Raw genomic sequence first — 13,979 nt, forward strand, 5'->3', positions numbered from 1 at the left:
TCTCTTTCTTGCACCGCAAACAAACCATTCTTAATAGATGAACTCTGTCTTGTTGTGTCTTCCTCAGCTCCGCCACGTTGCCTATAACCTTCAAGTGCCTCTTAGAGAACAACCACATTGACCGCCGCATCATCCGTTTTGTGCTCCCCGTGGGCGCCACCATCAATATGGATGGCACCGCTCTCTACGAGGCTGTGGCAGCAATATTCATTGCACAAGTTAATAACTACGAGCTGGACTTCGGCCAGATCATCACCATCAGGTAGTGGACTGTGCTATGTACCATCTGTCCATCTAAGCTCATTAACATGGTAAAGATATCATTGGGATTTTACAGCAATGATATCAACAACAATATAAATCCTTTATACTGAACAGCAGAAATACATCATGCCATGTATACTGTCACTCATTCTCGAGAACTGGGACAATAGTGTATTTTGACAGGGTTTTGCTGGGAAAATATATTTTGAATGTAGACACTAACTCTGTCAGATGGAAAACTGATGGAGCTGATGACTTACAGAGGTGATAAAATGTTAGATTTTTTCATTTCACCTCTGTCAGTTTCTTAATTAACTCTTAATGCTGATCAAAATTCACATTTTTAATCAATAATTCTTGTCTGGGACAACAGTATAATCTGGCACAGGGCTGGTGTAGAAATTAAAAAAATAAAAGCAACCAAAAATATTACATAAATCCGCAAAAATAAATTCTAATTAGATTAGATTAATTTGAGTGTTGGTTTTAATATTTTTAAAGTAGGACATGATTGTCCCAATTCTAAAGAATGGGTGCTGTATGTCTGTGGTTTGTCGTTTTCATTTTTTGTTTTCTGTGTTTTTCTGACCTGATTAGTTGCAGTACAGATGAAGGAGGGAGTCTCGCCAGTTTCAAGTGCTAATTTTAAACTCCTTCATGTTTCTGTTTTTATGAACACCGGTGAATACGTCTGTTACAAAAAAATATTATCAAATCAAACAAGGATGAGCTCACCCACCGTCCGTTCAGGTGCGGAGGAGCCGGCAATCACTAGCAAGGTCCTGCCTCTCATCACGCAATCCGAGAAATCACAGTAAATGTGATGAAGCTCGCTGGCAGCTGAATGCACCATTTTTCTACTTTAGGCCAATATACTGCAGCTGGAAAATTCTCTCCAAGGTTGACTCGTGTAGTGGAGGAAGCCTCTGAACAGGCTCAGCAGTGCATACAGGTGATTGACAAGGAGATGCAGAGGATGAATAATTTAATCGATGAAGGCCTTACTTTAGGCAGCCTGACTGTTTTCAGATGGAAATTGCGAAGAATTAGAATTGAGAGCACTTTGTTTCTGATCCCATTCTATCTCTGGAATGGTTTGGATTTTTTTTTATTAACTGTGATAATAGGTAATGTAGTTAAGGCTTTTCAGTATGTAAGTAAGTAACCCTAACTTAAGGGTTCAGCGTGCTTCAAATGAACTAGACTGATCAGGATGTTCAGATCAGAATGTAGATTCCACCAGAAGGGAAGAAACAAGCTTCCTGAAGCCAAATGTGACCTAGCTGCTGAACCTGTGGGAGTGCATCTGAGAGTCTGTGTGATCACAGTAGCAATGAGTCCCTGTGATCAAGGACACAACTTGTATTGTGAAGCCGCAAATGAAAAGAAGAGAGCAACTGGGGATAGGTAAAGTGTGACTTCAGGGAACAGCTGGGTTCTCCACACAATACAACAAAAGGTTCATTCAGAGAGGTATGTTAATTAATGTAAAAGGTTGACTCTCAGCAGAGACATTCAGCAATACAAAGATTCATTCCATCTATCCATCCATTGTCCATAACCACTTATCCTTGAAGGGGGGTTTCGGGGGGTGAAAGGCTGGGTACACCCTGGACAAGTCAGCAGTTCACCTTAGGGCTGACATATAGAGACAAACAAACACCCACGCTCACATTCACATCTACAGGCAATTTAGAGATATCAATCAACCTATTATGTTGCATGTCTATGAACTGTGGGAGGAAGCCGGAGTAGAGAACCCATGTGGACATGAGGAAAGCATGCAAACCCTGCACAGAAAGGTCCTGCCCCAGCCACAAACTTTCTGTCCTGTTTCCTGTAGGTTAGATGTGCTATGGCTAGCCCTGTCTATACAAAAAAGAAAACCAAGATTGTTAAAAGACATTGTTGGGGTACCTGTAAATCAATAAACATTCACATCTTCAGTTAGTTAATGTTAGCAAGGCACAAGCTAACATGCTAGCTAATTTACATCAATCATTAGCCAGCTAGTTAACTAGCACTTTGCTAACATTAGCTAACTTAAGATGTGGCCTTATATGTTGCTTTTACAGTTAAAGGAGAAATTTGACCAAGGTGACAAGTTTGCTCAACTGTTAATGGAGCACAGAGTGGATGGGGGCAGGACTTAGGAAGGTTTAATTGGTCCAATAGATCGCCTCAGCCAACAGCTGCGAAACGGGCTGCAATTGCTGCAATGAAATCCTTTCCAACAGGGAAATGAGATTGTCATATTGCTCTCATCAAAGTCATGAGATTCCTTTGACAAAAACATGGGAGTTGGGGCAGTCCTATAGCTCAGTTGGTAGAGTGTCCACCCCATGTATGGAGGCTGTCAGTCCTCTGCAGTGGTCGCTGCTTTGACTCCCGCCTGCAGCCCTTTGCTGCGTGTCATCCCCCCTCTCTTCACCGCGTTTCCTGTCTGCTCTTCAGCTGTCCTATCCAGTAAAGGCAAAAGAGCCCAAAAACATAACTTTAGAAAAACACAGGAGTTGCTGGTCTACTACTGCCTCTATCGGTTAGTTCAGTGGTCCCCAAACTTTTTCTGACATACCAAACCCCTTTAGAAGCCAAAAAATTCACCCACCCCGCTCTAATTTTTGATTCATAGAGTTTCTTAGCTGCAGAATCAGACAATCTACTGGACCAATTCTGAAACTTTTTGGATCTGATAGTCATTTTGACCCCAAAATAAGTAAATATTGGATGCAGGTTTGAAAATACCTCAAATACCAGATACTTTCACCAAGTCCTGATTTTCAAAAGAACTGTCCACTGAAAAACAGTGGGTTGAATCTCTGACTGAGTGTCTCTACTCTCTGATCATCCCAGGAGACATTATCACTGATGTACAAAGGTAAAACTTGTTAATATTTTAACACTCTGGGGAAAAACATGCTACCACTGTCAATCTCTGAAGCTTCCACAGTTTCTGACTGACATCAATAGACCCAACATAACAAATGATGTACCTGTAAAGAACAGTGTTATAAATTAGTAATATTAAGCTAAGAAGCTTTATATTGATGCTTTTTCTTCACCATTTTACTGAAAGCAAAGGAAACAATTCAGTGTTTTGTTCATCAGTTGTCAACCTCCCCTGTGTTTGCCACTGTATGGTTTTCTATATAATTCCATACAGCAACTGTAGATTGTAACTATCCGCTTATCTCTCTGAAAAGAGCCATGTGGCCTCGATAAACCAGCATATCCTTGTCACGCCACCACAGGACCTCTGACCCCAACCCCCACTCACCATCTCTCACCATCATGCTGTGATGAGTGATGGGATGATCCCATCCTCAACCTCTGGATCTGCAGCAGATATCAGATGTACACCAACATGTAGTTCACTCCCCACACAACCTCTACTGTTACACACTCATCTCATTTACCATCAGGGAGGATGCTTCTAATCAGTATGTAGTCGGACAGTTGCCATGGAGACACTTTTAGCTGATTCTATTGTGAGCGAACGTCAGACTCATGAGGTCTGGCTCATCCTTTGACTCCATCCCAAAAAGAAATCGAAAACAAGGTACTTCATTAATTGAATTTAGTATGCGCTCAACCTTCCTTTCAAAATCTCATTATGAGTAACTGCCGCAAGTTTCTTATCAAAACAACCTACCTGCTGTCTGTTGCTGCCCATCCAAATGATGTTTGAGACCAATTAAGAATCCACAGCTGACATACAATACCAAAAAAGATCAATGTGTGGATTTTTTTGTGGGAGCTTCCCCTCAAAGCTAGAGTAGGTAATATATTTCAGAGGCACTTTTTCTTTACATGTCGAGAGCAATCAATAAATCAAATGCTCTGACAAAAAAAATAAAGACAAATATCCAGTATCTGTGGCTGTTGCAGGCTTGTAATAAGCTCATCTGATCATTTAATTTGGGGCAAATGTGCATGACATTGCCCAAATGACAATCTCTGGGCTGTTAGCGGGGAGCCAGCTTAACCCCATTACAATGCTGCAACAAGGATGGAACAACTTTCATTGCCTCAGAATATCTGAGATGGTCCTGCACAACACCAAAATCAGGTGACAGCTGCCCTCATAGGACAAGACCGGAAGCCATCACCAACAAATCTAATCTCTAAACACCACTGCTCAGCACAACTAAAAACCAGTAAGGTATCCATTGGTCCCATAACAAAAAAAGTGTCTTCAGTTAAACACTTTAAAAATCTAGCTTACTCTTGCTGGTTTCTTCAACGTTACCAACCCTAGCTTTAAGGCAACTGATTGTGGTTGACTTAAAATGTGATTACAGTATTATTCTGATGACATATTTATTTTTTGTCTATAAAATGAAGCAACCACAGTGAAAATGTGAGCCCAATTTAAGAGGGTTGATATTGGACAATGCAAACCCAAGAATACAAACAAGACATGGCAATTAATCTGTTTGCATTTGCACCAGAAGTGGTGCAGCCAATCAGCGTCCTAGGAGGGACTACTGGCAGCTACGGGCGTTGTTTTAGGTGTGACGACAGCAAGAAGTGTCCATGGAAGAGACTCGTTTCCAACAAGCAATGACAGCTCCTGAAGAGGTTAGCTTAGATACTGTGATAGCATCAGTTACATCAGAACTGGAGAGTATTTCTTCATCGAAAGAAGAGCAAAGAATGAAAGAAGTTAGTCAGTGTTAGACATGATAGACAGATGTTTCATTCAATCACCTGCCAAGTGTCTTTTGAAAGTGCCTACCATTTTCCAAACAGTTTCTAAGGACGACTTCCCAGATGGTTCTATGTAACAAACTATCTGGCGTGTCAGGCTAAACTACTGCATGGTTATGGCAAATAAACTATGGTTAGGTGTGGTTATGACTGGGCAACAAAACACGTGGTTAATATTAGAAAAAAACTGTATTACAGTTTAGTCACCAAAATGTATTAATCCTCTTTGTGCCATGATGTAATGGCCTAACTTAATTCCTTCCACTGTCCCCTATCCTTGGCAACAAGTTGAGTTTCTTTTGGCTGGTTTGTCCGTCCCTGCTCTGTGTCAGCCCCCACCTTATTTCAGTGATGGTGTTATCTTTGTGTTATTCCAAGGTTGTGATCTCATTACACCAAAACCTTCAACTTTCTTAAGCAACCATTATGGAATGAGTCATTCTGTTTTTTATCAGCTTAGGTCTCCTGCTGGCCTTCAGCATACAACACAATGGACAAGAATTCTTCTTTGGACGAAGTTTGGATTGGTGTAGCTGCATAGTCGTCCAGTTGAAAAAAGTAGACTTTTAGAGTTTTAGAGATTACGTTGTAGAGAGCCAGTCAGAAACAGGTTGCAATAATGAAAAAGAAAAAAAGGTGTGAAAATATGTCATAGGTCGCAAGAAATGCACCAACAATCCTGGGAGGACATGGCAAGAGGGCAAATTGTGTGGACTGGCAAGTGTGCTCTGTGTCCACTTGTCTTTGATGATGAAACTGAAATATATAAGTGAAGCTCTCCACGAAACCAAGTGGCTCACCTATTTTCAAAACCAATTGCGACTGGAAAAGAAGAGTGGAGATATACCTTTGGTAGGAAAAAAAAAGGACTTGTCCTTGGGACCCTTAGTTGTGTATTGGCCTCTCATGACGTCACACAGGAACCACTGTTGAGGGTCAGCAAAGACAATTTCTCTTCAGCTCTTACATTGCATCTTAAAGGGACAGTTCACCCCCATCTCCTACCTGTAGTATACATCTAGATAGCTTTGGTGTGAGATGCCAAGTTTTGGAGATATCGGCCATAGAGATTTCTGCCATCTCCGGAACTAGATGGGACTCAGCTTCACAAAATAATCTTAAATAAGGAAAACAACTGAAAAATTCAACTCAGCAATATCTGTCTCCAGAAATCATGGCCCGGTTACTCAAGATAATCCACAGACCTTGTGAGCAGTTTCATGTAGGAACTGTCTAGCAAACCACACCTGCCATTAATGTTTACATTCTTCGCTGTCAAGAGCACGAGCCTCTCATCCATGAGTAGATGCACAATTACTGATCTGGTTGGCATCTGGAGAGAAAATCATTCAAACATGAAATGTCTCCAAAATTTAGCAACTCACACAATTGTCTAGATGGATAAACAGCACTGAAGATAAGGGGGGAAATATTTATCTTTGACTTGGGAGTGAACTGTCCCTTTAACTCTCAGAAAGATTTGTGTATGCAACTCCATCAGATCTTCCATCTGGTGGAGCTGACATATTACAAAGTTTCCAAGATGTTACAGTTTTTCATTTCACATTACAGTCATAGGGAGCAGCTGTTTTATTTTTTTTAAAATGTCTCTAGAGTTCTCTTAATGCTAATCAAAATAGATATTTTTAAACCATGGTTCTTATTTACCTCTGATTTAGAAGGGCTTCAGAGTGGACGTGTTTATGTTGAGACACACCTGATAACAATATTACTTTTTTTGTTTTTTATTTGAAAAATAGAAAGTTTACCGGTGCTTGAGTAGTATTCCCACCTTTTTTAAAACCAATAAGTGATACAGGGGTCCATGGGGTATAGCTAACCCTCTGTATGCCTGATTAAATCACATTTTGGTAAAAGCCTGACAGAGTTGATGGAAATCTGGGACACAACTTTAAAGAGCAAAGATTTTCATAAAAAATGAATTTGAAGACAGATTATAATGGCATTTTCTTTTTTCTTTTTTTTTTTTACAACAGTGTTGTCAGAAGGTACTGTTAGTCTTATTCTTATCTGGAACAAGGCAGAAGCAAACCAAAACATTTCATGATATATATATATATATATATATATGAATCCTTAAAGAAAAATTGTAGTAATAATAATAATGGGGGGAAGAAGAAGAAGAAGAAGAAGAAGAAGAAGAAGAAGAAGAAGAATATAACATTAATATATATTTTTTTTAATGTTTATTTATTTATTTATGTATTTATTTACTTATTTATTAGGACAGAATTAGTTTAATTCTCAAGAATGGGTGATGCATTGCATCTGGAGAAGAGGAGTGGAGATATACCTCTTGTGGAATAAAAAAAACCCTGGCCCTTGTCCTTGTGTTAGTTGTGTTTTGGCCTCTTGTAACATAACAGGAAACACTGTTGATGGTCAAGAGCTCTTATTATTTTTCAGCTGTTACATTACATACAGCTCTTAAAGGGGCAGTTCACCCCCAAATCAAGAATACATATTTTTTCCTGTGCATTAACTGATTGCTTTGCAGCTGTAATACACAAATTTCTTGGCAAAATGTTGTAGTAAATTTCTAGCAGTGTTTTGATTTTCATGCTTCAATTATGGTGGAAAATATAATTTAAAAGATCAAACTCTTGGGTACCAAACCTTGTAATGGGCCAAGTTCCCAGTGATTACATTTTTTATTAAATGTAGATGGAAAATATGATGGAGCTGACATCTTACACAGTTAAGAAAAATGTTTGGTTTTTTTTTCATTTCACAGCACAGTCGTAGTGAGCAGCATTTTATTTTTTATAGTTGGTCAGAGAAATGCTACAAAATATATCAAAATTCACATTTTTAAACCATAATTCTTATTTAGCTTTGATTTAGAAGGGCCACAGAGTGGACATGTAATGGTTGAGACACATCTGATAGCAATATTATTTATTGAAGAATAGAAACGTAACACTGCTTGAGCAGAATCCCTGCCTTTTTTAAAACAGGAAGTGAGACAGGGGTCCTTCGGGTATAGCTAACCATTTTTATGCCTGATTAAATCATGTTTTTGTAAAAGTCTGACAGAGTTGATGGGAATCTGGGAGACAACTTTATTACTTTTAGATTTTGACGGCTTTTAAACCATTTTTAAATTGTTTGAAGTTGTTAATTCCAGTCCTAAAGAATGGGTGATATATATTGCAACTGGAAAAGAGGAGTGGAGATATTTGTGAAAATAAACATGACCCTTGTCCTTGTGATCTTTAGTTGTGTATTGGCCTCTTGCGGCACCACATGTTGAATGTCGACAGCACTTATCTCTCCTCAGTTGTAACATGATGGACAGTTGTTTATGTTTATGTTCATTAATGCTCTGTAATCACACGAACCTCTCAAATCTCCAGCATCACAGCCACTGCAGCCAGTATCGGAGCAGCAGGGATCCCACAAGCTGGACTGGTCACCATGGTGATAGTGCTAACATCCGTCGGTTTGCCAACTGATGACATCACTCTTATCATCGCAGTAGATTGGGCATTGTAAGTAGCATGCATGTTCACTTTTGTCTAAGAGATGTAAACTAATCATATCAGAGCAAAACACACATGAGCCCCAGCTTCCTCTTCTCCTCTTCATTTGTCCAGAAATATTTCAGGTCAAGTTCACCTCGCTCATATTCTCTCTCCCTCTTCTGCAGAGACAGATTCCGCACCATGGTGAATGTCATGGGGGATGCTTTGGCCACAGGCATCATGGCACACATCTGCAGGAAAGACTTCATGAAAGAGGGAGATGGGGTGAGTTTTAATTGTGGCTTCAGGCCTGAAAAACTTCTCTCCTCTTAAAAAAGCGATAAAAACAAACTTAGAGGCTTAACACAATCACGACAGGATGACACACACACTTAGTTTTGTCATTAAAAGGGCACTTGGAAACGTAGCGAGAGCTGGTTCTGAGTGATCGAGCTGTTACGATCAAAGGCTGGTCTCCCAGTGTGCTGTCAATAGTACTTCCTGAAACTGAAAACCACATTAGCCTGCATCGTTTTACTTTTTCTGGTTCTTTAAATGTCAGAGCTTAATTAACACTCTGAAATAGCAGACAATTATGAGGGCAGAATGTTTCTATCTATAATTATCTCTGCCAAGCATAAGCCTGGAGGAGATGGATGCAATAAGATGTGTGTTTGTGAATGACAATTTTTGCAAAGCCTTGAAAAACCTATTTTATTGACTGCTGTGCTGTCTTCTCACTCCGCTTAAACGCGAGTCATCGACAACTGCTAGGCTACAAACAAGGTGTACCTACTGCTCTGAAGGACAAACTTTGGCTTTCACTGTGTTTCAAAACCTGACGACAATGGAAAAGTTTTGTTTTATCTTAAACAGGAGGATCTGCAGATTTATTCCATGCCTGACGTTATGATCCACTAAATTTAAGATTAATTAATTTCCACCATCTTGACTGTATACGTCGCCTCTATGCATCTGCAGAGTTGCCATTTTTGGAGCATTCAATGTTGGCTAGTAAACAAATGAGACATGCAGACTTCACTACAAAATCAAGTATAATGTGTTTAATTACAAACCGATTTTTGAGAAATTTGGTCTGTTATAAAGATGAGAAATTCGTCATGGTAGTGATTACTTTTTATAAATAAATTCAGTTCCTGGGGGTGATTTAATCAGCCCTATTCCAAAACATCCACCTTTTGAATAGCAACAATTTCCACTGGAACATGCAGGCTCTGACCTATAAAGCAACATCAAGTGTAAATTATTTAGATGTTCAGCTTTTGTGAGTTTCTCCAATTGTTATTTATTTAGAACATTACAAGCAACCAGGAGGCTTCATAACAATATAATAGATATGGAAATATACAACCCCAATTCCCAAATGAAAACAGAATGCAATTATTTGCAGAAACTTTTCAGTGTACAAGATGAGAGACCAGATATTTAATGTTCAAACTGATTAATTTTGTAGTTTTTTTGATTCTGAATCTGATGCCTGCAACACGTTTCAAAAAAGTTTTGGCAGGGGCAACAAAAGACTGGGAAATGCTAAAAAATACAGCTGTTTGAAAAATTCAAAAGGTAAACAGGCATCCTTGAAAGGCTCAGTCATTCACAATCATGGACGAGGTGAAGGTTCACGCTTTGTGAAACAACGTTTCTGAGAAACAAGGTTTCTCAGCAAAACACTGCAAGAATTATGAGATTTAACCATCTACAAGAGGAGAGAATCCAGAGAAATTTCTGCAGGTAATGTGCAAGGCTGAAACACACAGTGTTCAAACCTGCATTAAAAACCCACACGATTGTTAAAAGGATACCACATGGGCTCAGGAACACTTTGGAAAAACATTGTCAGTAAACACAGTTTGTTGCTGCATCTACAAATACAAGTTAAGACTCTACCATGCAAAGAGAAAGACACATATCAACAACATCCAGAAACACTGCAGACTTCTCTGGACCCGAGCTCATCTCAGATGGACTGATGTAAAGCGGAAAAGTGTGCCGTTCACTGATGAGTCCACATTACAGATTGTTTTCACAAATCATGGACGTCATGTCCTCCAGGCTAATCCAGATCCAGATTGTTACCAGCACTAACTTCAAAAGACAGCAGCTGTGATGGTATGAGGGTGTGTTAGTGTCCATGGGATCAAGTCTGGACTCTGGAATTAGGTTTATACAGTCACATTACCTTGTAAGGCAGCTGGATTTGTGAGAACATGAGATCACACGAGAATCCATTTTGCCAGGCTTCAAATGATCTGTTTGTGTCCGCACCAAAAGTGGTGCAGCCAATCAACGTCCCAGCAGGGACTATTGGCAGCCACGGGTGTGGTTTTAGGTGTGATGACAGCGAGAAGCATGCATGGATGCATTGATCTGATCGGTTAAAGTTAGCATGTATTTGACGTGATGGACAGATGGTTCATGCAATCACCTGCCGAGTGTTTTTTGAAAGTGCCTGCCCTGTAAAATGCAAAAGAACTAAATAAGAACACTTGCACTATACTAAACAAAATAAACTTCATCCAGAACTTTGCAAATCTCAGCTGATTGCATCTGGTGGTTGTGGCATTGCAGCAGGTGCTTCAACACCTGTTGCTAGGCAGAGATCTGCACTCTATTGAGTCCACCCTCTAGTTAAAAAAAAGTAAACATCTTCAAAATATAATGAAAAAGTATTTATTTATGGTGAAAAGGAGATAACATTCTGGTTGTCAGTCGGTATCCAGCTCTTGTCAACATGTTGCATGATTACCTGCCTGACCTGCTTTTTGTCTCTTCCCTTCCCATGACCTCATCGGCCCCCCAGGTGCCTTTGATCTGCGAGCCCAAGCCCGCGGTGAACACCCCACCTCTGATGAACTGTCACAACAACAACGGCAACTACCGGCCCCCTTCCTCGGGCATCAAGCACGAGCTCATCCCCTCGGACGTGGCCCGGCTGATGCAGCTGGAGGAGGGCATCCGGCCGCCGGCGGAGAGGAAGAAGCCTCCGATTCCCCCGCGGCACCTAAAGAAGAGCAAAGAACACTGCACCGTCGACATGAACGGCCTTGAGACCAACGTATAGCCTCCCCCGGTGTGCGGTTGTCTGCACGGGTGTGCTGATCAGAACCTGGACAGGTGGGAGGACGGCCCGGCTCGTCTTCATCTCTCAGCTTATTGTGGAGCTCATCTGTGACAAGATGCGAAGAGGAAAGCCTCTTAGTGGGACACTGTTGATTTATGGTCATTATAGCAGTGACATGCTTTCTGTCACACTGACAGTGGAATTTAGGACAGCAGAATGATTTTAATCACAAAACTCGTCCTTGGTGTGGACCTGCAGCATGAGCTCGCACTAAACTCCCAGACTCTGAATACAGGTGTGAGTACTTGCATCAAAAAAACTGATTTCTATTTGATATCTACATTTTATATGATTTATGATTTTTTTTGTCTGTGTGCAACATGTTAATAAGACATGTCTTTATTATATTTTATACTACTGCAAGCAACCAGTTGTTTGTGTCATATATATAAGAGACAAGACAGGATTGCAAGTGAGCTAAATGATGAGCGGGCAAAGGGAAATGCCACAATTGTTTAGTTTTGCCTTAACAAAGCTGGTGGTGCTGACAGGGAAACGAGGCTTGTGTTATGACATTAATACATGGACAAAAAAGAGATTTGTGTGGTTTCGAGAATCTGGACAGCCTCAGGAGCACTTGATTTAATGAAAAACTTTCCTGGCACTTGAACAGCCGAAAAAACAGCCACTGGTAATTCAACATAAACCATGTGGTCCTCGTTTGCTGCTTGAGTGCATCTTTTTGTTACCATTTGAAATATATCAACATTCAATATATACAACACATGAACTTAGTTTGGAGCTTTTCTACTGTTTTTGTTGGCAGAACTTTTACATCATTATGCTTAAAGGGACAGTTCCTCCCAAAAAATCCCCCCAAAAAATACATTTTTTGAACATTTCAAAACCACTGTCTCTTTCCAGAAATTGTGACCCAGTTACTCAATATAATCCACAGAACTTGTTCTTGTGAGCAGTTTCTGTTTTCTTTTTAGCAGAAAAGAAAGTATAAAATACTTTCTTTCTGCAGTAGAATCTACTGCAGAAAGAAAGTATTTTCCTACATGAAACTGCTTGGGAGTTATCTTAAGTAACATGAGTTCTGGAAAGAGTTTTGAAGTTTTCAGCTGTAATTTTTTGGGTGCTTTGAGCATCACAAGGTGACTGCCATTTAGTCCCAGTATATTGGAGAGAAGGCCGATATCTCCAGAACTCTGCAACTCACACCAAAAAAATCTAGATGGATAAATAGCACTGCAGGCCAGGATATAAGTATGTATGTTTTGATTTTGGTATGATCTGTCCCTTTAAAGTTTAGGTGTGGATCTTTTCAGGTCTGTTTTAACAGCCATGCCCGTCAGTGTAATTGTACTTCCTGCTCACACTGGCCATGAAGTGATTGTACTTCTAGCACACCTCTATATAAAAAGGGGACTAATTGTTCAAAAAAACTAGAGGCTAACCTAACCTTTTCAGTTGCAACAGGCTGCCAACACCTAACAGATTGTATTGTGAGATATGGGTTTTCTTTCTACAGTATCTGGCATTAAAATATCTGCACTAGCTGCAAATAAGAGAGGAGCAGTGACAGAGCCCTGTGTGGGAGAACCTGCTGAAATGTTGATCAGATGATCTGGTGAATGTCAGGAAACGCACAGTCTTCTTCAGCCTTTTCAAATAATTTATTGCTGTGTTCAATGACTGTATATGTGACAATACTACACTGCTGTATGTGAAAGTGACACTGTATTCATAGCAATATAGTGAGTGTAATAGGATGAGTATTTTTAATGTCATATAAAAATATCTTTTTTTTAAAAAAAAAACAGGAATGGACTGAAGTAGCAGCAGCAGCATTGAAGCTTCAGATATGTTGAAATTGCTTTTTATGTTTGGAATATTTCAATCACAAGCACATGGCAAAAGAATAAGATAAAAAATGACGGTGATATCCACAATCATCCACGCTGTTGTGCTGCTTATCTCGCTGGCTGTGAATTTGTCACTTTGCAACATCTTCTGAATGATTTGGAGGCACAGGACTCTCAAAACAATTAGTCATTTTAAAAGAAAAGTAATCTCAGATCATTTTGATTAATAATTTAAATATTTTATCAGGTAAAACCACTGAGGATTTACTGGCTTAAGTTACAATCCTTAAGATGTGCTGACTGGTGGTAATTTAATAATACAAATCTAAGAGTTTTGTTCAAAATGACATGTTTTGCACTCATTCTTGAGCATTGCAACAAAACCATATTTTCAGGGGGTTTTGATTTTTACTTTTCAATTAAGCTGGGAAAATATGTTTCAAAAGATGAAACTCTTGGCTAATAAACCTTGTAATGGGCCTGGTGATTTCATTTTTTCTCTGGCAGATGGAATTTATGATGTCAAACTCTGATAATGCTAATCAAAATTCACATTTTCATATCTCA

General features: G+C 39.6%; 1 protein-coding gene across 1 annotated transcript in view; it reads left to right on the forward strand.

Annotated features, from left to right (window-relative positions):
* slc1a7b (solute carrier family 1 member 7b) overlaps window positions 1–12,546 on the forward strand; it is a 79,945-nt gene extending 67,399 nt beyond the window's left edge. Inside the window, exons 8-11 of the mRNA XM_084723130.1 lie at window positions 68–262; window positions 8,352–8,486; window positions 8,645–8,744; window positions 11,281–12,546. Coding sequence (XP_084579256.1) covers window positions 68–262; window positions 8,352–8,486; window positions 8,645–8,744; window positions 11,281–11,541 — 691 coding nt within the window. The 3' untranslated portion in view covers window positions 11,542–12,546. The remainder of the gene's footprint in view (window positions 1–67; window positions 263–8,351; window positions 8,487–8,644; window positions 8,745–11,280) is intronic.
* Window positions 12,547–13,979: the final 1,433 nt, after the last annotated feature.

The sequence above is a fragment of the Lutjanus erythropterus genome, chromosome 7 (genome assembly GCF_056507025.1).
Source record: "Lutjanus erythropterus isolate fLutEry1 chromosome 7, fLutEry1.hap2, whole genome shotgun sequence".
Lineage (NCBI taxonomy): Eukaryota > Metazoa > Chordata > Actinopteri > Lutjaniformes > Lutjanidae > Lutjanus > Lutjanus erythropterus.